This window comes from Pteronotus mesoamericanus, unplaced genomic scaffold (genome assembly GCF_021234165.1).
Source record: "Pteronotus mesoamericanus isolate MK-2021 breed Mesoamerican mustached bat unplaced genomic scaffold, CSHL_Meso_final contig_25, whole genome shotgun sequence".
Taxonomy (NCBI): Eukaryota; Metazoa; Chordata; class Mammalia; order Chiroptera; family Mormoopidae; genus Pteronotus; species Pteronotus mesoamericanus.
Window position 1 is genome coordinate 27,503,022 of NW_026555105.1, and position 22,577 is coordinate 27,525,598.

General features: G+C 41.0%; 1 protein-coding gene across 3 annotated transcripts in view; it reads left to right on the top strand.

Annotated features, from left to right (window-relative positions):
- PLCB1 (phospholipase C beta 1) overlaps nt 1-22,577 on the top strand; it is a 622,850-nt gene that overhangs the window by 475,413 nt on the left and 124,860 nt on the right. For all 3 annotated transcript variants that reach the window (XM_054574043.1, XM_054574044.1, XM_054574045.1), the window contains exons 12-14: nt 10,518-10,600; nt 16,783-16,867; nt 18,152-18,329. In XM_054574043.1, the coding sequence (XP_054430018.1) occupies nt 10,518-10,600; nt 16,783-16,867; nt 18,152-18,329 (346 nt within the window). The remainder of the gene's footprint in view (nt 1-10,517; nt 10,601-16,782; nt 16,868-18,151; nt 18,330-22,577) is intronic.

Here is a 22,577-nt window from a genome sequence, read left to right on the forward strand (position 1 = left end):
GCAGTTCTCCGGTCCCTCTGGAAAGTACGCTCATGGACTTCAAAGTCACCATCCTACTGCAGCAGCATTTCCTTTATGATTTATAGTGTATTGTCTTTAGCCTTCATGTAATATTTCAAGAAAGCATGTGCCATGTTGTACTGGATTGTGTTGAAGGCACAAGTCCCAAGAGAGCATCCTCTCCATATGTCCCAAATCCCAAGAGTTCAGGTAGATCTGGGTCTGCAAAGCAGCAGGTCAGGGTCTTGCAAGGCAGAGTCCTTGGCAGCTTTGGAGTCAGCTAGAGTGGACACCAGAAGAGCAGCGTTCTTTCTTCCTTACAACACCTGGCTGCATAGTGGAATTTTGACTATTAACTACTTAGTTGCTACATTATTACAGGCAGCATGGCTGACTCCTTCATTACAAACTACATAGCTGCTATTTTGCTACTGGCCACATGGCTGAATTCCTTTCTGAATTCAGAAGCTCCTGGCTTATTCTTTATGGCTACTCCTCCTCCTTCCTTTTCCTTACTTTGCCCACATGACTTTTCCCCTACGGCAGACAAGCCCTTCTACAAACTGCCTAGCTGCTTTGTCATGGCTCTCCTACCTCACAGCTGCCTGTCCTTCTTTTAAATCCTGACCCACAATTTCCCATATCTTCTACGTTCTCTTGGCTTCCATCTTCCGTCAGAGCAAGAACAACTCAGTGACTCAGGGGCCTCTGCCTTCCTGCCTCTCACGCAGGCGCTGTGCAAACCCTGGGCTGTGTCAGGAATCCCTGAATACTCTTCGGAAGTCTCTGTGCCTCTTCCTAGGGCAGTAGCAGAGCTATTATCTAGCTACCAACTTGCCATTGTTATGCAAAATGTCTTAAGCACCATATTGTTGACTTCCCCTCCCTTCAACCAAAGGCTATGCAGGGTTTGGGGGGGATCCCCTCTTGGTTTGCACCTCATTTTGGTAGCATTAGTAGCAACAAATTCCCAATCTCGGGTTTTTAGGCCTGGGGCACTTGATGTGATAAAATGAACAGTTATCACTTGAGAGAGCAGCAAAAAAGATAAAAGATTGTTAAGAAACAGCCAGGTTTCAGATGAGGTAAATGGAGATCCTGGTCAAAGGTATTAAGTTTGATGGTAATAAAAATATGTTCGGAAGTAGAATCACTGTCACCTTAAAATGTGTTTGGTGTCATGTTTAGGAAATCTCATTTTTCATGATTTCTTAAACTCAAGCTACAATACAATAATTAGAGAAAAATAGCACCCTTCACTAAATTTTACAACAGTATTTAATATGCAGTTGATTTTAATTCTGATCAAAATCTTCAAAAGTTTTCCTTGCTCCTGAGATTGAGCATTCTTAAGGTCTTTTGGTTTTCTTTAATGGAAAATCAATGGGTTTTTAATCTTATTTTTATATCCTCCTACCTCCCAGCTCCTACCTTATCCTTTGTCAGGCATCTTAGATCCCAAACTTAGTCTGGTGGGGCTCCTTAAGAGAAAGTGGGGGGCTGGGGACCCTGGTGTGAGGTGAGTGCAATTTGAGCCCATCTGTGTGTTGATGGGTGGAAATGATCCTGACGGAACCATTACTGAGCTAAGGGCCTCATGGCCTTGTGCACAGATCCACTGCCAGGAGGGCCCTTGCTCACTGTCCCTTCATGTGAGTTAATTTTTTTTATTAAGGAAATAATATTTTCTTTAAAATTTATAATCCTCAAGGTCCTTTGAATTCCTTCTAAGGCATATTTATTTCATGCGGAGCATTGACAGAAAGTCCTCCACCATCAAGTCAGCTTCGAGTGGCTTCCCTGTGTATTTAACTGTACAAGCAGTTCTTCAATCTCATCTATGACCCCAGAACCACAGGCTGATTGAATGTCTACTCCCAAGCTTCAGAAGCACAAATTCTCAACCACATCCACACACGCGCTGACAGACTTAGACATTAAAAGACTAAATCTAGCCCAGAATACTGCTTCCGCTCTCTCCCCCTGCTGGCATTTGGGGTGTGTGGTATCCAAAGAGAACAGCAGATCCATCTCCCCTGATGGCTGGTTTGTCCAGCCCTGCTTCCTCCTGATGTGTGTCTGCAGGAGAGCTCATTCTTGCAGGGATATGGTGCTGGTGTTGGACAAGGATGAGTGTCGGGTGTAGAAATGCCAGCCTGTTTTGTGGACAAACAGAGCAAGAATTCTCTACATCAGGACTAGGACTGGGGTGAGGCAAGTGAGGCACCTCACATGCAAAATTTGAGGAGGTCCTTACTCTCAGTGTCATATAAATGCAGAGCTGACACCTGAGAATGAGTCTCTTTAAATTTCGCCTCACCCTAGTCCCAGTCCTACTCTGCATGCTTATCAACATGTGGTCTGCTTTTCCAGAAGCCACTGTGTACAGTGACTTTGTAAGAAGAGAAATGGGGGGCAAGGCCCTATGTCATCTACTCCCCCCACTCCCTTAGCTACAACTTCACTGGCCTCCTTGCTGTTCCTTGATCACAGAAGCAGGTCCCACCTCAGAGACTTTGTGCAGGTTGTTCCCGCTGCCTGGAGTGCTCTTCCCCTAGGTGCCTGCATGGTTCACGTCTTACCTCCTTGAAGCCTCTCTCAAATGCCTCCTTCTCAGTGGGGCTACTGGGACCACTAACACTGTAAGCAGCCACCATGCCCACTCCCACGCTCCTCATGCACACCCTACTGCCTCTTTATTTTTTCTATTTACCAACTGGCACTTCTCACCTTCTACTGCTCTGCTTAATTTACTTATTTATTATGTTCCTTGTTTACTGTCTGTCTTCTCCTACCAGCATGTAAGCTCCACAAAGACAGGGATCTTTGTTTTGTTCTCTGATCTGTCCCAGTACTTTGAAAAGAACCTGGCATTTAGGATAAATATGTGTTTTTTTAAAATAAATTTTCCCATTCCAAAGAAAATAGACAAATTACAATATAGCTTTCATTTTTAGCCTATCTTGCCTCTTTTTATCAGATGAATGAATTTTGTCTTTATTTTCACATGTGAAATTCCATGTATAATACAGGGTCTGGCACAAATAATGCCCCTTTTTTATTACAAACACTTTTATTACAAAATCATAAGCATGTAATTTTGTAACATAATAATATCACACTCAAGCACACCATATGACATTTTAGGTGAAATGTTCAAATTAAAACTATAAATCATTACACCCATATTATTATCCTACCAACCACACTCAAATAGGCGTTACTTCTGCCAGACTCTGTATATTGGAAGGTAGTAAAAAGATTCTCCCAATATCTGCCAGTTTGGTCTACCCTGTATATTTGGGCTTGACCTTCACAGGCTAATTACACTATATTCTACAGCCACAGCATCTTTTACAGCAACATAATAAACTGGCTGTAGAAGTTTGTCATTTTTATATCATGCAGTTTATCTGTTCTCAGCCTATGTAATCAGGAAAGCTTCTATGCGACATATCCCCAAAACTAAAGCTCCTATTGGCAGTTACCTACTATTTATTGTATGGGCCAAAATAAAAGTTTATGTTCTGGGAAAGGGGACAGACTGTAGTTCACTCTCTTTCTGGAGAGCTTTTTATTTTGCACTATGGATTTATTTATTATTTACCCCATATATCTGACCTTCTGTTTCTTTGCCTCATTGCCTTAGCCTTTGATGGTCATGACATAGTCATTTGCCACTTGGTCTTCATTCTCTCTGCTCCCTCTCAGTCTCCTTCCTCCCAACAGGGGACACCTGCCCTTCCCCCCAATCACCAAGCTGCTCCTTCTTCTCCCCCCTCAGGCAGCTACTCTGTAACCAGCAATTGTACAAGATGGAAAAATGGGTAATGTGATAACATATATGATGAAACTATATTAAATTTGAGTGTGTGGTTAAATGGAGCATTTCTGAAAATAAAGCTTCATTCACTGAGAGAAATAATAATTTAGGATGCAGTTTAACTGCTACATAAATGCTCACATAAAATGGATATCAAATGTACCCTGCTGTTGCCTGTCAAGGATAAAGGATTTCAAGGGCAGTTTTTCCCACTGGAGTTCAGTAATTGTGCCATATGGTTTATAGATTATTGAACCCAGTGTTAGCACTCTCTGAAAAACGGTTTTGTCTTAATAAGGAGCAATTGCGCAGCAAGGCACTTTCACATTCCAGTGTCCACTGATGATAGCTTATGTGAAAGAACAAAACTTTAAAACTGTAACTGTTTTTCTTACCCTGAGTGATTTTGTGCACTATGCAAAATATCTCAAAGGCATTAAAAGAAAAAAGAAAAAAAAAAAGTCCTACAATGGAACTTCTGGAGTTTTCAGTTGCTCCCACTTTAAATTATTAGATCAAATTCAGTAAATGTTTTCTTTGGTTTAAAAAGTTCATACTGGTTTCCAAAGCAGGTGGCTAAAGTTATGTTAGAGATGGGGAGAGATGGCAGAGGGAGAGGATGGGGAGGGGGGAAGAGAGAAAGGAAACTGTAGGAGCTATGAATGTAGCTCTGGAGCTGACACCAGCATTCCAATACCTCTCCCACTGACTGGAGAAACATCCTTACCAGTTCAAGCCTCTAAGGAGCAAACTGGAGATGACGCATTACCTACCTGTTAGGTTTGTTGTCAACATTCAATGTTGCAAGTTAACATGTGCTCATTGCTGAGAAAAATGCACAGCCCGATGTGAGTATTCTATAAATGTGAGCTATTGATGTTGTAGTTGAAATTTAAGAAGCTATGCTTTAGCCCTGGTGTGGCTCAGTGGATTGAGCACCTGCCTGAGAACCAAAGGGTTACCAGTTCGAGTCCCAGCTAGGTCACATGCCTGGGTTATGGGCCAAGTCCCGAGTAGAGGGTGCATGAGAGGCAACCACACATTGATGGTTCTCTCCTCTTCTTTCTCCCTCTCTTCTCCTCTCTCTAAAAATAAATAAATAAAAATTTTTTTAAAAAAAGAAGTCATACTTTATCTTTTTTTCCCATTCATTTATACATGATTTATAATCATGTATAGTTTATAACAACTTTGTGTTTATTGCCGCACTTTTATTTTTTTAATTAATTATTTTATTTTAAAATACATATGTCTCCGTCTTCCCCCTACCACTTTCCCCTCCCTCCCTCCCCCCTCTCCCTCCCTCAATCCTTCCCTACTTGGCTTTGTCCATGAGCCTTTGCTATATGTTCCTTGACTTGCCCCTTCCCTTCCTTTCCCCCCGCCCACCCCTCCCTCCTTCCCTCTTGTCTCTGTTGGTTTCTTTTTCTTTTTCAATGCTGCTGGTCTTATTTTCCTTGTATCTTTGTTTTGTTGGTGAGGTTCCACTTATAGATGAGATCATGCCCATCAGTAGATGATTGGATCAAAAAATTATGGTACATTTACACAAGGGAATACTACGCAGCAGAAAGAAAAAAAGAACTACTACCCTTTGTGACAGCATGGAAGGAACTAGAGAGCATTATGCTAAGCAAAATACGCCAGAGGGCAAAAGACAAATAACATATTTTATCTTTCTTTCTATAAATATAATGGTTGTGGTATTATTTATGCAAGGAGCTTTTAAGTCAGGGTGAGGGTGGGGGTTGAATTAAGTCATTTATAGAGGCTCTGCGTATCCTCTGCACACAATCCCTGACACCCACCCCATCTCTAGGAAAAGGTCAGAAGCCCAAAATGTGCAGCAAATTAAACACAGCCCAGCCTTGGTGAGAGACTGCATAGGAGCTGATAAGGATATGGCAGGTGAGCTTGGAGGACCCACTGCAAACATGAATCCTAAGTCAAGTGCACAAGACTGGAAGTGCACAACACCAGAGGCAGGAGAAGGGAGAAGTGGGAGACACAAGGTAGGAAGGTCTAGGAACCTCAGGCCCAGCTGCAGGTCAGGCCAAACCAGCATCTCTACTGTGGGAAGAGAACCAGACCCAGTGAGCTAGGAAGACTGAGAGGCATGGATTCCCTGCAAGTCTGAGAGCAGGCCCAGAAAAACACTCACACTTTATTAGCCAAAGATAAAGAGAAAGGCTCTTGGCAAAACAACCATTTCCTAAGGGAGGGGGAGCAGGGTTCTCCCTGGTCCTCAGACCTGACTCTTACAGGGTTGAGTCTGCAATCAAGCTTCATTAGAGATGGCTGGAGCAATTCTCAAACAGCCAAGGACAACAATCATTATCAGGAAAGTATCAAAATCTAATTACACTTTGACTTATATTTGCATTTGAAAGACCTTTTTTTTTTTCAATGTAAGGCACAACCTTGAGTGGAAATTTCAGCCAGAAAAGTATTAAAGTTAACCAGGCTATTGCACATGGAATCACTACTCAAGCTTATATAATGCAGAATTACATTCACCTTTGGTAACAGTCAAATTTTAAGCCTTACCTAAGGCAATGATCAGACTAGTCCAGAGGTTGACAAACTATATCCTTCAGGCCACATTCAGCATGCCACCTGTTTTTGTAAATTAAATTTTGTTGGAACATAGCCATATCCATGTGTTTACTCATCATTTGTGGCTGCTTTGGGGCTACAAAGGCAAAGCTGAATTGTTTCCATAGAAACTATAAGGCCAGCAAAATCTAAAATATTTACTCTCTGGTCCTTTATGAGAAAAAGTATGCTGACCTCTGAAATTGTCAATAGAAGAATAAATGGTAGCACAAGTAGATAAATATTTCTCATCTGTTAAGAATGTTAAGCATTCCTTTATTTATTTGAAAATATTTAAGAGCATCTAGAATGTACCTTAACACTTCCTAGACCTGGGGACAGAGCAGTGGAGAAAACTGAGTGCTCACCTTCAAGAAGCCTACATTCTAGGGAGGTGGAGGAGACCAAAATTAACAGTATAGCACATGGAGATATGCCCTTAAAGGCAACATAGTAAGTATTTAAGGAAAAGAGGGGCTAGCAGTATGCCATTTTCAGCAGAATGGTGGGAGGAAGACTTGGATTATGTCACATTTGAGCAGAGACCACCCTCCACCCCATTACAGAAGTAAGCCTTGCTTTCGGATAAGAGAATTCCTGACCAAAGCAACACGATAAAGAAATGAAAGGGGTGAGCAAAGGGATGAAATCCTGCTTGGTGTATTCAGGGAAAAGCAAGAGAAGGTCAGTGGACTGTGTCATGGTAAGCAATGATGAACAGGAAAAAGAGATGAATTTAAAGGGAGGTCACATACCATATCCAATAAGGAATTTGGATTTCACTCTGTTAAATGGAAGACTAATGAAAAAGCTTTACTCAAGTAGTGAACTCATCTGACTCATGTTTAGGAGCAATCACTCTGGCTGTGGTATGTAATATAGGGGGCAAACATAGAAGCCAGGAAAGCAGTTAAAGAGCTCTATCAGTCAGCCTCTGCTGGGTTTTGCTGCAATAGCAAGAAACTCCAGAATCTCTGTGATGTCGAATCACAAAGATTTATTTCTCTCTTGGGTTGGATGTTGGCTGTTGCTCTGATTGCTATTGCCTTCAATACCAATGGAAAGAATAGCTCCAGTCTGTAATATCACAGAACTCAGAGCTGGGAAAAGAGAACTACATAGGGGCCCTTGAAGACTCTGCTCAACAGCAGAACATGTCACCTGCACATACATTTCACTGGCCAAAACACACACATGGTCACGCCCATTATCAACAGATCTCACAGGAAGGGGATGTGAAATGTGGGAATGATGACAAAATCTATCACAGCAGTTAATGCAGAGATTTTTGGATGACTAAGGTAGAGGTGCTGAGATGTGGCTATATTCTGAATATGTTTTGAACAGCATTGCTGATTAATAGAAAGATGTGAGAGAAAAAGAAATCAAGAACGGCTCTCATGTGTTTTGCCTTTAGTTGACACAACTAAACTTATGAAGGGCCAAACTTATGAAATAAACAAAATCTAGTCCTCTCTCCCACCTTTCGCACTTACTATGCACTTCCTTTCTGATATCTACTCTCAGTTATTTTAAAGGCTCTGATCTTAAGTGGTTAAACTCATTAGCTGCAGGAGAGTTACTGCAAAGGTTAAGAGCATAAACTCTAGAGTCAGACAAAATTTCCTGGGGTTTCTTGGATTCTTCTCTCTGTGACCTTGGGCTAATGGCTTAATATCTTGAGCTGCCGTTTTACAACCTTTAAAATTAGTGGGTACTATTTTTCTTATAAAATATTTAGAGCATGAGATATGTGTCCAGAACATAATAAATGCTCACTTAATGGCACCTCTTGTTTGTAATAGTAAGAATCTAAAAGGGAAGGTTTAGGGTGAGTGGGAAGAGAGGCACCAGCAAAATAAGTAGCCTTAGTTGAATTGAGACTATGTGTCCCTCATAAGCTAGGTCTGTACCTTCTCTTGATGCACTCTCACCACCGGCTTGTGGAATGAAGTCTATCACCATCACTTTACAGGTCAGTAAGCCAATGCACAAAGTCACGTGATTTTCCCCAAGGACACACCTTGGAAAGCTAAGTAGGATTAAACAAAAGTGTGTTTGAAACCCAGGCCTGTGTTCAAATAAATCAGGTAAAGAACTTAAAATATTGGCGTAGCTTGCTATTAAAGTGCACCTATTTTTGATGGCATCAGCTATCATAAAAGAGAAACTTATCATGTATGAAAAGCAATCTCTGAAATCACTTCTAAGAAATGGGGAGAGCAATTATTTTGCTCCATGCATGCACATCCTTCTTAGAGGATATATGCGAATGTAGTACAGAATTAGAAAACCTTATTTATAGTCCGGGGCCAGGGGAATAGCTTTCTGGCTTGGATATAAAGAAAGGTAGAAAAGCTGGTGGAAGGCTCAGGCATAAGGAATGGGAGTAGAAATCCCTGAGTGAAAGGAGAATATGAAAAGAAGAAATGCAACAACAACAACAAAAAATTTGGCCCTGGCTGGTGTGGCTCAGTGGATTGAGCTCAGGACTGCGAAGCAAAAGGTTACTGATTCGATTCCCAGTCAGGGCACATGACTGAGTTGTGGGCCAGGTCACCAGTAGGGGGCGTGCAAGAGGCAACCACACTTTGATGTTTCACTCCCTCTCTCCTTCGCTTCCCCCTCTCTAAAAAAAATAAACTTAAAAAAAAAAATTGAGTATGTAAAACCACGGTAGTATTGAGAGTGATGTAATTAAAAATAAATTGAGATCCCACTTTAATACCAGTTCAAGGAGAAAAATATTTAAATAAATAATGCCAAAACCTGGTGGATATGCCTTGAAGTCTGGCACTCCATACATTACTCTGGTCAGTTGAAGATAGAAAGTAATTTGGAGAAACATGGGAGATTTTAAAAGTGTTCATATTCTTAGATTCAATAATTCCCCTTCTGAGAATTCATTCCCCGAATAATTCAATTTATTAGAAAAAATGAAGATGTTTTTATAGAATTATTTGAATGACAGCTCTTAAAATGTCTGTTCCACAACTGGGTAATGGTAAAATCAGTTATGATACTGCTACTGCCTAGAACTTCATACAGATATTAAATCTTATGGCAAACACCTTTTTAAAAAATACGGATTGAGGAATGAGGTGCTAATACATTTTATAGCATGGATGAATGAAAGTATGCTAAATGAAAAACCACATATATATGATTCCATTTGTATGAAATTTTTGGAATAGGCATATCTATGGAGACAGAAGTAGAATGGTGGTTACCTACGGCTGGGCGTATGGGAGGAGGTAGGGGAATGGGGAGTGACTGCCAATGGGTGCAGGATTTCTTTTGGGGGTGATAAAAAGGTCCTAACTTAGAAGGGGATGATGGTTGCACAATTCTGAATGTACTAAAAATCATGTAATTGTATACTTTAAATTGGTGAATTATATGTCAATAACAATGTTAAAGATGCAAGTAGAGTACTTACAATAATTAAAACACATGAAAAACAAACTAGAATATGACCAAATGCCAATAGTGATTTGGTTCAAAGGCTGAATTTATGGGTGAAAGTGTTTGCCTTCTCTTGTCTAAATTTTTTCACAATATGATTACAATTCTTTCATTATAAAAACAGAGTAGAGCCCTGGCGAGCATGGCTCAGCTGGTTGGGCGTTGTGCTGCAAGATAAAAGGTCGCCAGTTAGATTCTCTGTCAGGGCACATGCCTGGGTTTCGGACCTAGTCCCCAACTTGGGGTGTGTGCAGGAGGCAACCGATTGACGTTTCTCTCTCACATCAAATGTTTTTCTCCCTCTCTTTCTCCCTCCTTTCCCCTCTCTCTAAAGATAAATAAATAAAACCTTTTTAAAAATAGATGTAATGAGCAAATAGAATCATTCACCTTCACAGTTACTGCTCCCCCCTCCATCAAAATTTTAGTTTTGGGTATTTTTTTATCATGCTAATTCAAGAGTCAGAAAATTTATAGTCTAGTAGCCTTCACAATCCCTTTTGGCCACTTTAGACCATTCGATACTATTTTACAAATGAAAACTATAACCATGTTAATGTGTGTAACCCCGAAGACAAAAATATACACATTAAAATTTTAGCATATCGAGTAATACATGTATTCTCCTTTTTAGGAAGTGATAGAAGCCATCGCTGAGTGTGCATTTAAGACTTCACCTTTTCCGATTCTCCTTTCATTTGAGAATCATGTGGATTCGTAAGTATTTAACACTCAATAGGGAGTCTTTTTCCAAACAGAGCATGTTTAATCATTGTTCATCTGATATAAGATTATTTGACATTATTAGTGGTGTTCTTTGATAATGTTATATATTAGGTGGCATGCTTTCATTTGTATGTGATGGCATTCATTCATTTAAATCTCATTTACATTAAAATAATCTATTGAATTTATGAAATCTATTTTCATGCCATAGTAGGATTTTTCAATTAAGAACTCTTTTTACAATGCAGTGTTACACATTTCCTTACATAACACTGTCTCTAGGGCCACTTTTTATATCCTCTTCCATTAGCTCCTTCTGTTGCATGCAAATTTATGGTCAGTTTTGTCGCACTAAAATGGATAGTTCCCTACACACTGGAGCTGGTGGGGGGCAGCTGTAGAGTCTTTTCTGCCACTTGGCACTTACACAGAGCTCAAACCAATACATATTCCCTCCATCTTCTTCCCATTGGTTTCTCATTTGTTAATATTGGCAGATATTTTCCTGTTTCAAAATAGCCCCCACTTATCACTTGAGCTGCACAAAGAAAAGGTACAATAGTTCTGACTTACTTGTTTTACTGGTATATTTGTTTTATGACAAAGGACTAAAGTTAGACATACTTATGTCAGATGCATGAGTATTAGTTTATCATATACTTGTTCAATTTAAAGAGCTCCAAAATGAAAAAATTCCAATCTATATTGTGTCAAAATTCAGGAAACTAAAAACCCCCGTCCTTTGAATTGACATCTGAAGACAACGTAGTAGTGACTGATCATCATTGTTCAAATCAGCATTTGGGAAGTAGTCCTTGCTCTCACTTCAAGGACCTAAGGTGGTTTTCTCTGAAAGCCAACAGCACCTGTCCTAATCTGGCTCCTGAGTTTCCCTCCTCACAGTCTTTTCCAGTTCACTAATTTCCTCTGCCCAAATAATTTGCATAATGCTTCACTTCAATAAATCTTAGAGAAACAATTTGGTCATGACCAAATTGCAGCTTGAGGAATTTCTAAGTAGTTACATGTGATCATTTGTTAATGTATAAATGTAGCAAGATACCTTATTTTGAAGTAACTGTTTGTATAATTGCCTATGTTTTTCTAGTTTGCCCTCAGGAAATCTATATTACACAAATAGAATCAGGCTGGCTCCTGATTCTATTTCATTAGAAACAGTCATCCAGTGAATGATGTAATCATTTGGTACATAGTTTTTCTAACACTTCTTAGGTTTGATTGAAGGGAAAATTTATTCCATTTTATTGCTATTTCTCTTCTAACTAAAGGGAGCAGCACCTCGTTAGTCTATACATTTAGTACCTTCCTTGCTGGACAGCTGATTTACAGGTGCCTTTCCTGAAGCATTGTCTCACCTCTGCCATTCATTTGTAAGTGGGCTGGAACAATGCTTTAGCATCTTTCTTTCCAGCACTATCGCTCCCAGACTTGTTGATGCATTATTTCATTTTTGGAGAAATAGCTCCAAATTTAGCACATTTATTTTGATCAAGAAATGTTTCAATGTAAATTAGAAAAAAATGAAAAGCTATTTACAAAATTTATAACTCCATTCTTGATTGTCACACCTACTACATCGAGCTCTCCCATAAGGCAGCCAGAGGTATCAAGACCCGCACCACCAGAAACATAACAACACCAATATTTGTTATGTCCTGAGCACTGCTACAAGCATAAGCTCATGTAATCCTCACCACAGCCCCAGGTGCTCCTCAGAACAAATATTATCATGATTATCCCTATTTGACATAGGATGAAACTGAGTCCCAAAGAGGGAAAGTAACTTGCCCAAGGCCATTTAGCTAAACCCTGAAAGAGCTGGGGGATTCCAACCCCGCTAATCTGGCTTCAAAAATCACGCCTTTGACCACCACGATCCCCAACACCTGAACCCTGAAAACATCAAATGAAGACCACCAGGCCATCCACAAGGCAACTTCCTGTAAATGTCCACATTTGTGTGGTTGTACCCTTAACAACAGAACATTTTTTGCAGTCTTTTAACACCAATCACAGAGAGAGGCAAAACTGAGCATGAAAACTAAGCCTACGCCATTTGTACACAAAAGCAAAAACAATAGGACCATAATACTGCTCTTTCTGGTTTAAAAATGAGGTATTTAGCTATTAAAAGTTCATTAATAATTCACACATACCAAATGAAAACAGGAAAACAACCTCTGGATGCCATGCTATTTGTCTCAGACCATTGAGATAATCTACAGGCAGTGGAATACGAAGAGACTGAATTCGGTTGTGGGAGGAAGCTGTTTGCTTCATACTTCCGTTTTCCTTGCACTGCACATATCTCAGCCACAGTTCTCTCCTGGGAGGACTGTCATGCACACAAAGAAAATTGATAAGCTTTCCCTGTGCTGGTAAACCCTGTGCTTGACCTGGGTGTGGCTGCAGCACTCGTTCCCACTAAACCTAGACAGAACCTCAGAATCCTTCTCAACACAGTGACTCAGGAACACACCCGCCAAAGATGCCTGCAATCTATCTGCCATCTCTGTGAACCATTTTATTCCGTGTGCTGCAGATACAGAGAGCCAGCCTCAGATCTCTGGTTCTAGCTCGTTTGAGCCAAAAGAAAGTCACATTGGAAAAAATAAAACCCACTGAGTTTTCAAGTTTTCTCTCGAAATATCTGAAATCACCTATTCATGGATGACAAAGGGCAATCTGCCACTAGCATCTGGCAACTTACCCTTATTCATCTGCTATGCAGAACCCCATAAAATGCAGGTTCCTGAGCCCTCGCCCCTACTCCTCTGAATTCAGATTTCTAGAAATAAGACTTCAAAAAGTCCTAGTTAACTCTGATGTCCTGCCTAATTTGCGAACGAGCACTTTCATAAGAATTCTATGTGAAATCTAGTGAAGTAACCTCTAGCTGTGTGGTTCAGCCATAGACAATGTGAGATTTTGGACAAGGTTTTTAATTGCCATGCACTGTAGATTCCTCATCTATAAAGGAGGTTGGTTTAGTGCAACTTGGAGAACTTATTTACCCCATGAAATGGGGCACGTTTCTTGGACAGCAAACTGACCACTTTGCCAGGTTCCTTCACTTTATTAAAATGCTGTCATATTTTAATATGTCCAGATGTCTCTGCTATGGTCTGAGGCTCAAAATGTATTTGTAAATATTTTTCTCTTACTTCAACTCCATGGCAGCCACTCTTGATACTCTTAAATGCTTCAGAATTTCTTTTCTTTTTTTTTTTTTTTGGTTAATTGCAATTTCGATTTTAATGCCGTTTATTTCTGCAGTTCTGACCCACAATTAAAACGGGCTTGCTTTCCAGTGACTTTTTCCATTCAGTTTGCTCTCTGTTCTGATTCATTTTCCTGCCAAGTAAACACGTGTGCATGCAGAGAGCATGAATTGCCTGATTACCAAATAGTGTATTTCACTTTTTTCTTGGGCACTTCAATCTTGTTCTCTCCATCTCTGTCGATTTTGAGGCAGCTTTTTAAAAGTCTAGGTCAGATACAGATCCTTACCATACGGGTGCAGTCTCTCCATGGACCAGCACCATAGGCATCACAGGATGCTTGTTGGAAAGGCAGCCTCAGGCCCAACCCATTCTGACTTTGAATCACCATTTTCTTAAGACCCCCAGTGATTTGGATGAAGTATTACCACACTGCTCTAAACACCACAGTCTATTAACCACCCGAATCAGAATTACCTGAAACTTGTTACAAATGCAGGTTTTGGGTCTCTACTCCCAACTCAGTGAGTGAATCAGGGGACCGGGGACTAAGCCCACCACCTGCTGCATTAATAGCCTCAGGTGACTCTTTAGTAGAATTGAGTGTAGATTTTGCTCCAGAAAATTCCTTCTCTGGCCTAGAGGACTGCTTGACAGAGGACAAAGGAAACTCACTGTCACCTGCAGTGGAACACTTAGCACATCCCTCTCTGCTGGTGAGAATATGGTTTCCCTGAGAAATCCCAAAAGCAGAGCATTAGGTGAAACTCTTTTCACTCCAGGTCTCTGATAAAAGGAACTTGGGCTCCCACGTTCCAAAACTCAAGATATCTTCTACTTCAGCCCCTGTTCATGTATTTTATCACAGCAGCTTTCAAACTTGAGCATGCATCAGAATTACCTAGAGGGCTTAAGACACAGACCCTAGGACACGTCCCCAGAGATTCTGATTCAGAATCTGCCCTCAAGGCCTTGAATCCACATCTCTAACCAGTGCCAGGTGCTGTGGATGCTGTTAATCCATGGACCACACGGAGTAGCAAAGCTCTGTGACAGTTAATAACTTCATTCTGTGAAAGTGAAATAGAGAGTTCGGACAATTTCTTTTGTGCAACCTGGAACGTGTGGGCCAGCTCGTTCAGCCCCTTGGCCAGTTATCCTTGGAGCAAAGGTGTCTGAACTGAGAATACTCAGGCCACTCTGCCAGCTCAGCCGCATTTTTTTTCTTGCTCCCCAGCTTCTAATAAGTGGCACCTCCAGTGTTTTTCAGGATCACTTTTCTGATGGCAGGTTTTCCTCTCTCTCTGAAACTGAAGAGGAGTGCTACAGTATATTCTCAGCAAATTCATAGTGTATTCATGATATATTCTCATAAGTCATGCAGTACAATCTCACATGGGTCAAGAAAAGCAGGTTGAGAAGTTGGGAGGTGGTTATACAGGGATTTGCAAGTCCTGTGAATCTCTCCTTTGTCTCTCCCTGCAGTTCCAAGAAAGCAGTGACCTTGGGCACACATTAGACCTAGAAAACTGACTTGACCCTCAAAATATATGCCTTATTTTTTACAAAGGAGCGATATAAAGAGTGATTTTTCCCTGTGCACCATTCCAATATGATTTGAACCCCCAAAACATCATCTCTTCCAGGAAAAAACAGTCCATGATCCAGGCTTAATAGTTATGGAAGACAGAAGGAAAATAATCACATTTATAATCAATTTGAATTGTATAAAGAAAGCTTTTTACTTACTTATCCTTACTACAGTTCCAGTTCTGCTAAAGTGTGTTAACATTGCAGTACGTAGAGACAACTATTGGATATCAAGTTTGGCAGTCTCTAGATCAAAATCACAGTCCATAAAACCCGATGGAAGTGGATACCTTTATAATGATATTTAACATTCTACAGAATGAGAAAAAAAAATATTGCTTTGTAAAAGGTCAAAGGAATAGGAGTAATGAAAGACTGCGGATGTTCCCTCATATCAGCTGTGTTTCTGTGTTAGCATGCTCACAAGTCGTCTAGTCTGATTGGGATCAGCTTACCTTTGCCCCGATCTTTTATTGTTTAAGAGGTATTTGCCTCCATTACTTCACTTCATCTTCTCAGCATCCACTGCCCCTTTCCAAGAACGGTTATTATCCTATCCATTTTATAGATCAAGAGCGGTTGAGAGCCTGGAGCTCAGCTCAGCAAATGCTGCAGCTCCAGCCCTTTCCCTTAGACCAGGTGCCTTCAGGCACATAGTCCGGCTGATACCACCTTTGCTTTCCTATTAGGCACAGAAGCGTTGCAGACACCTTTCCCCAAGGTGCTTGCTGCTTTTATCTTCCCTCCAGGACTCGCTCCCAAGGGGACACACTTCTGCCTATCTGCCCTTTTTCTTCTACATATTGAGATATTTTCTCTCTCTCTTTCTCTCTCTCTCTTTCCCTTCCTCCTTATAAACCTCTCTGTTGACCTCCCTCTCTTCCTCCCTTTCATCTCCCACCTCCTGTTAAATCTCCTTTGCAGCGCAGATCTCCCTGTTGGTTGGACAAATTTCACCCAAGAATTCACATGAAGTCATGAATGAATTCCACCCCCAAGTGTCTTGCATTTGACTTAGAATCAGAAGAATAAGCAAAACGGACTGAGTCTCCAACTCTGGGACATTCAAGAATCCAGTGACAAGCAAATAACCTGCCTTCCCCTCCATTTGCGTCTATGTAGATCAGCCTTAAGAATGTATCTCCTATCCACCAGAGTGGTATTCAAATTCTCATAAGGCAGGATAGTAAGCAAGGGATTTTGAACGACAAAAACTAATCCTGAAGGGTAGGATGAGGGCATTACCGCTTCCTGTAATTAATGACACAGAGTAATCCTCCCAGTCCAGCCTCTTTGAATAAGCCTCTTGGCTTTCTTTCTTTCCTTCTCATTTTCCCTTAGCCCGAAGCAGCAAGCCAAGATGGCGGAGTACTGCCGACTGATCTTCGGGGATGCCCTTCTCATGGAGCCACTGGAAAAATACCCGGTAAGCACTTTTGATGCTTACCCCTGAACGAACGCAAATGTTATTTGTGACTGGAGGTAGGGGAGATTTACGTCCCTTTCATGTTTACCTTTCTTGGGAAGATGATGCAGTTGACAATGAGCACTTTGGCCAGGAGGAGACCGACAGTGTGTGCCACTGAGGATGGGAGACATCCGTCCTCTTCTGCCCCAGTCTTCCTCCCCAGCCCTCACTGCCAGACACGACCCAGTCAGGACTGCAGAATTCCCACGGTCACGCTCAGCTCACAGAGACAGCCTAAGGGGACAGGGCTCTGATCACTTGCCAGAGAACCTCATCGCACCCTCTTGAGAGAAATGGGTCAGCAAAATGGGACGTAGCAGGTGGCGCAGTGACATCTGGACCTGTTCCTGCTGAGCACTGCCCACTTCCTCACATGTGCCTCTTGGTATAGTAGAACTCAAGCATCCTGTTGCCATGGTAACATCCCTGCTTTGGGAGGGAAAGCAACAGAAACACCCTCATGTAGCCTCTTCCCTCTTCCACCCTTTCTCCAAGTCTCCCGACATCCTTATATGATTTCACCCGTCCCCAGACTCATCGCAAGCAAGGAATACAAGCCCAGCTTATGGGTGTTCACTAGACTTTGGAAAAATAACCCACCTCGGGACTTGCACACGTGCTCTCTAATATATCTAATAAACCCCTCATGGGAAATTGATTTTCCCACTAGAAGTGCAAGCTTGAAACACTCGAAATAAGGGTTGCTCAATCTCGGGGCTGCAACGAGCTCTGAAGCTACCTGGTCCACTTCTGCTGATGCCACGGAGGTGGCAGCTGAACTGCCTAGCACCAGGATGGGGCTTCTGCTGCTTTTAAACTGCATTGAATTTTACGCACATGCCTGGATGCATCTGCCTGTCTTTCCCAACTCTTCCTGGCAGATGCCACACTCCTTTGAAAAGCCAGGCCAGGGCTTCCTTGTCTGTCCTAAATGAAAGGGATTGGATTTGTATGCTCATTGGAAAAACTCTGGGAACTTAGTGTTAGCACACCGAATCTACTAGTGTATTTCTAAGATCATATGTGGATTCACCATGGAAAAATGAGTACAGAAATTAAAAAGTAACTTTTTTGTGAAAAAATCAAGTTATGAGCCAGCCCTGTGTGGAACACACTTACATTACTGGTAGTAAAGAGTAACCTAGAAGCTCTTGGTATCCAGAGCTGTCCTGGCGGGTTGGGGAGAATCTGAGAGGAAGGGGAAGTATTTTGAAAGAGTGCACTTTCTTTTTTTTCCATAAGCTGGAATCTGGAGTTCCTCTTCCAAGCCCTATGGATTTAATGTACAAAATTTTGGTGAAAAATAAGAAGAAATCACACAAGTCATCAGAAGGAAGTGGCAAAAAGAAGCTCTCAGAACAAGCTTCCAACACATACAGTGACTCCTCCAGTGTGTTCGAGCCCTCGTCTCCCGGAGCCGGTGAGGGGCTGGCGGGCTCTCTGTCTCTTATTGTGTGTGGGTTTAAGGATTTCTGCTCTGAAAATAGCTTAGAAATACTTCAGACTTTCTATTTGGGCACAGATCTAAACTCTGTTGGCTTTCTTTTGCTGCTACAAACTTGGTGGCATCGAACTGCACAGGTGTCATATCCCACCGTCCAGGTCAGCAGGTCTGGGTGATGTCCCTGGACAAACCTCCACGGGCTGCAGGGCTGCATTCCTCTCTGAAGACTCTAGGGAATCCTGTTCCATGCTTTCTCCAGCTTTTAGAGGCCGCCCGCAGTCATGGGCTCGTGGCCCCATTCCTTCAACTTCTAAGCCAGCACTGTCACTTCTCACTGACCCCCCTGGCATCATGTCTGCCTCTGACCACAGTCAGGAAAGGTCTTCTGTTTTTAGTAACGCACGTCTTTACACTGGACCCAGTGGGATAATCCAGGATAATCCCCCCACCCCCATCTCTAGGACCTTAACTTAATCTCGTCTACTAAGTCCCTCTCACAGGACACAGACCATAATCACAGGACATGGACATTTGGAGGAGGCCATAATTCTGGCTACCACGCAAGCCAAATAATCTTTGGAGTGACCTCATGGTTTTAAGCTTCTCAAGGGCAGTGTCCCCTTGACCTTAGTTATAGGACTAGGCATAATATGTTCACTGAATGTATCCTTTTTGATTATTCTGAAGAGTTCTGGGCAATTCAATTTATCCATATTTTCAAGAGCTCTGTTAAAGTGTGAAATGGTAAAGTTACTTGAATTATCTATTGAAGCTATTACATCATGCTTAACATTAATAATTTTCCTTTTAGATTTAATTTGAAACAGATTTTTCTGGTTCATAAGAAAAGAATTCTAAATGCTCACCCATTTTCTCGGAATTATTTGTGATATTTAATCTAATTTATTTTCGAACTTGAGTGAAAAGAATCTCGGCAATCTGAAAAGTGCATTATAAAGATCTGGTTGGAGGGTAGACACGTGGGAGGAAACTTTAAACTTGAATCTAGGAAGTTCAATGAAAAGTTTAACTGAGAGTGGAACAGCCACTTTGGAAAACTGTTTGACAGTATCTACAAGAGCTGAACATATGCAGCCCCTTTGCCCTAGGAAATTCAATTCCTATTCCTATTCCTAGGTATATACCCAAGAGAAATGCACATAAATGTTCACCAAGAGACTGGTACGAGAATTGCTTAAAGCAGCACTATTCAAGAATAGCCACAAACTGAAAACCAACCAAATGCTCATTAATGGAGAAATAAATCATGTATGTTCAGCTCATGGAATAATATGCAGCAATTATGATCCACAACTGCACACAATAATGTAAATAAATCTCAGAAACATAATGTTCAACAAAAGGAGCCAAATTTTTAAAGAGTACTGTACGGTTCCTTTTATGTAAAGTACAAAATCAGACACTAACCTGTGTCGTTAGAAGTCAGGAAATGGTTACCATCAGTGAGGAAGTGACTGGGAGGAACCCACAGGTGCTCCTGGAGACTGGGTGTATTCTGTTTCTTGATCTGGGTACTGGTTACTGAGGCTGGTTTAGTTGGTAGAAATTCATTGCACTGAACACATATGGTATCTATACTTCTCTGTATACTTAACATAAGGTAATTAAAAGATTTTAAAATAATTTAAAAAAATTAAAATATAAACTCTATGGAAATCAAGAAAAAAAAAAACTTGGCCGAAACTGATTTATCTTTTCTTCTATTTTTCCATGCCAATTGTCAGTTCCTTTTATTTAAAAATCCTTATCAACAGACATTATATAATTCAAATCCTTATCAATAGTCATTATATAATTCTAGAAAGGTGTTTTTTTGGTAGTCCTTCTATGTGTATTTCAAGCTATTACACAATTCTCTTTTTTCAAAAATAACTTTTGTCCCCAGTAGGAATGTTCTTTTTGAAATTTTGGAACAAATACCATTAACAGGCCGCCTATTTCCTAGCACAGTCCCCTCCTTTGAACGCTAGCAAGTAAACTGTGTCTTCCTTTGCATGTGGGAACTCGGTTTGCCATCTGCCGCTCCCACTCCCTGCTCTCTGCCTCTTATTAACCCGATGCAAACACAAAATAACGATCTTTACAGGCACTGAACATTATTGCTTAATACAGAGAAAGAGCAGCAATCTGTTAGTAATTCAGTAGATTTCCTAAAAACTAGCCGCAGTCTGTTGAGCAATCTTTCTTTCTTTCAGTGGAAAATGTTGGACATTTTAATATGGAGGTAGGCCTCTGAATAAAGAACACTGATAATCTACTATTTGGTTTGTAGATGTTCTTAGTATTGGAAAACTCAAGTAATTTGAAAAACATGAAATGGTTCTTATTTCAAAGCTAATTTACTGCTCAGGGCCCCAGTTGGCCCGGTGCCTCTTCTAGATTTCAGTGCTTTGCCAGTATACTTATCTTTAAAAACTAGGGTAAAATAAGATTTTTTTCCCCATGGTTCAATAAGATTTCTCCAAAGTCCCTCTAAAAACTTATAATGGAGAAATCAGGTCCCTGCTCACAGAGCAAAAGAAGACAAGTCATTCCCCCGGCCCATATAACCACAGAATGACCCAATTGAGAATTTGAATGTTGTATCCCATATAGCACTGTGCAGAAGGCTCTCTGAAACCACTCTTTAAATTACTTGACAAAAAAGAATCCCCTCCTAATTAAAAAAACCAAAGATAGTTACTTGTGGCAAGAACTTGGGGCAACAAATCTGATTATATTTAGAAATATGTCAGCCTCCTAAAAGAATGTCTTAATAGGTTTTCTGTCTAAAATATAATGGATTTACCTTACTAGCACAATATCAGCATCATAAAGTGGTTGCATGTGGCTTTCTTTAATAAATAAGCCATAAATAATAAGCTTTGTTGATGCCAAAATTCTTCTTCCTTTAAAGATACTTCATGAATACTATGCTCACAGCTGTCGTTTGTTAATCTGTTCAACTTCATCAGCCAAATGAAAACAGTTCTAAACTTCTTGGAAGAAGTGCTGTGGACACTGTCATTTATGTAGATGAGTTAGGGCAGCTAACTTACAGAAGGCACGGGACCAGTATTTGCCAGGGCACGTTGCCTCATTGTTGAGCCAATATCGCCATCTACTGGGATTGTCATGCTGTTGCACTGTGTGAACCCTGAAGTGGTCAAATGAACTAATTTAGAGCTACGTAATCAGCCCAGGAACTAACTTCTGAACCATATCTTGGGAGCTTTGTTCACCTGGATGTGCTCAATGATCTGAGAGTCCACCTCCAAACACTTAAGTTCAGCATTACTCTGCATTTTTAAGCATATGAAGCAAAAACTCAGCACTTTTTTGGGGCCACCAACCCTGCGTCCACCAGCCCCGCTGTTTGGCCTGGGCATACCTACCAACTCCACCATTGCCATGACGGGATGGAATGGCACACATTGCTTCTGGAAAGTGGCATTCTTCAGATAGTTGGTGGCTTTTCGGTGCATACCCTTGATGGCTGGGCAGTTTCACAAGTGTTCTTAAAGTGAACACAAAGATTTGAACTTGATTTTGAACCTGATTTCTTGATTTGCATGATTTTCTGGGGTTTTCTGGGTGAAGTGAATAGGGAATCATTTTCAGAGGTTACCTCTGCTTTCTTACAGGCAGAGCACTGGTGAAAATCTTGAACCTAGCAGAACCAGCCACCTACTCTTCAGAGAGAAAAAATGACACATTGAAACAAGGGCATAGTGGCTAAATGTGAAGCTGAATTATTTCTCTCTGAGTTAAATTTCTATTATGCAGAATGATTTTAAGTATTTACTTAATCTATCCTACCCTTTTAAACAGAATTTCACCATTTGCCAGGCTACTCTATGTACATTGTTTAGACAAAAAAGCATTCATTACGTAAGCCTGCAGGCAAATCAGAGGATACAGGTGGTGCCTTGGGGTTGTTGAGTGGCTGGCGTGCTACCGCAGCCCTGCCTGCACCCATCACATCCTCTCCCTCGGCTTCTGTGAGGTCCTTTATGGCCTTGAAAAGGCAACTTCAAGGTCACTGAGCACAGGCCAAGCTCCACATTGAAGAGTCAGGGTTGGAAAAAAAAAGATGGAATGATGGAGAGTGATAGTTTATCTGTGTTAGGATGATACAGACCCTTAAAGAGAATGCACACATCAAGACAGGATACATGTGCCATAGCAAACTAACTCTATGATTCCATGTGTTTTTTTTTAATA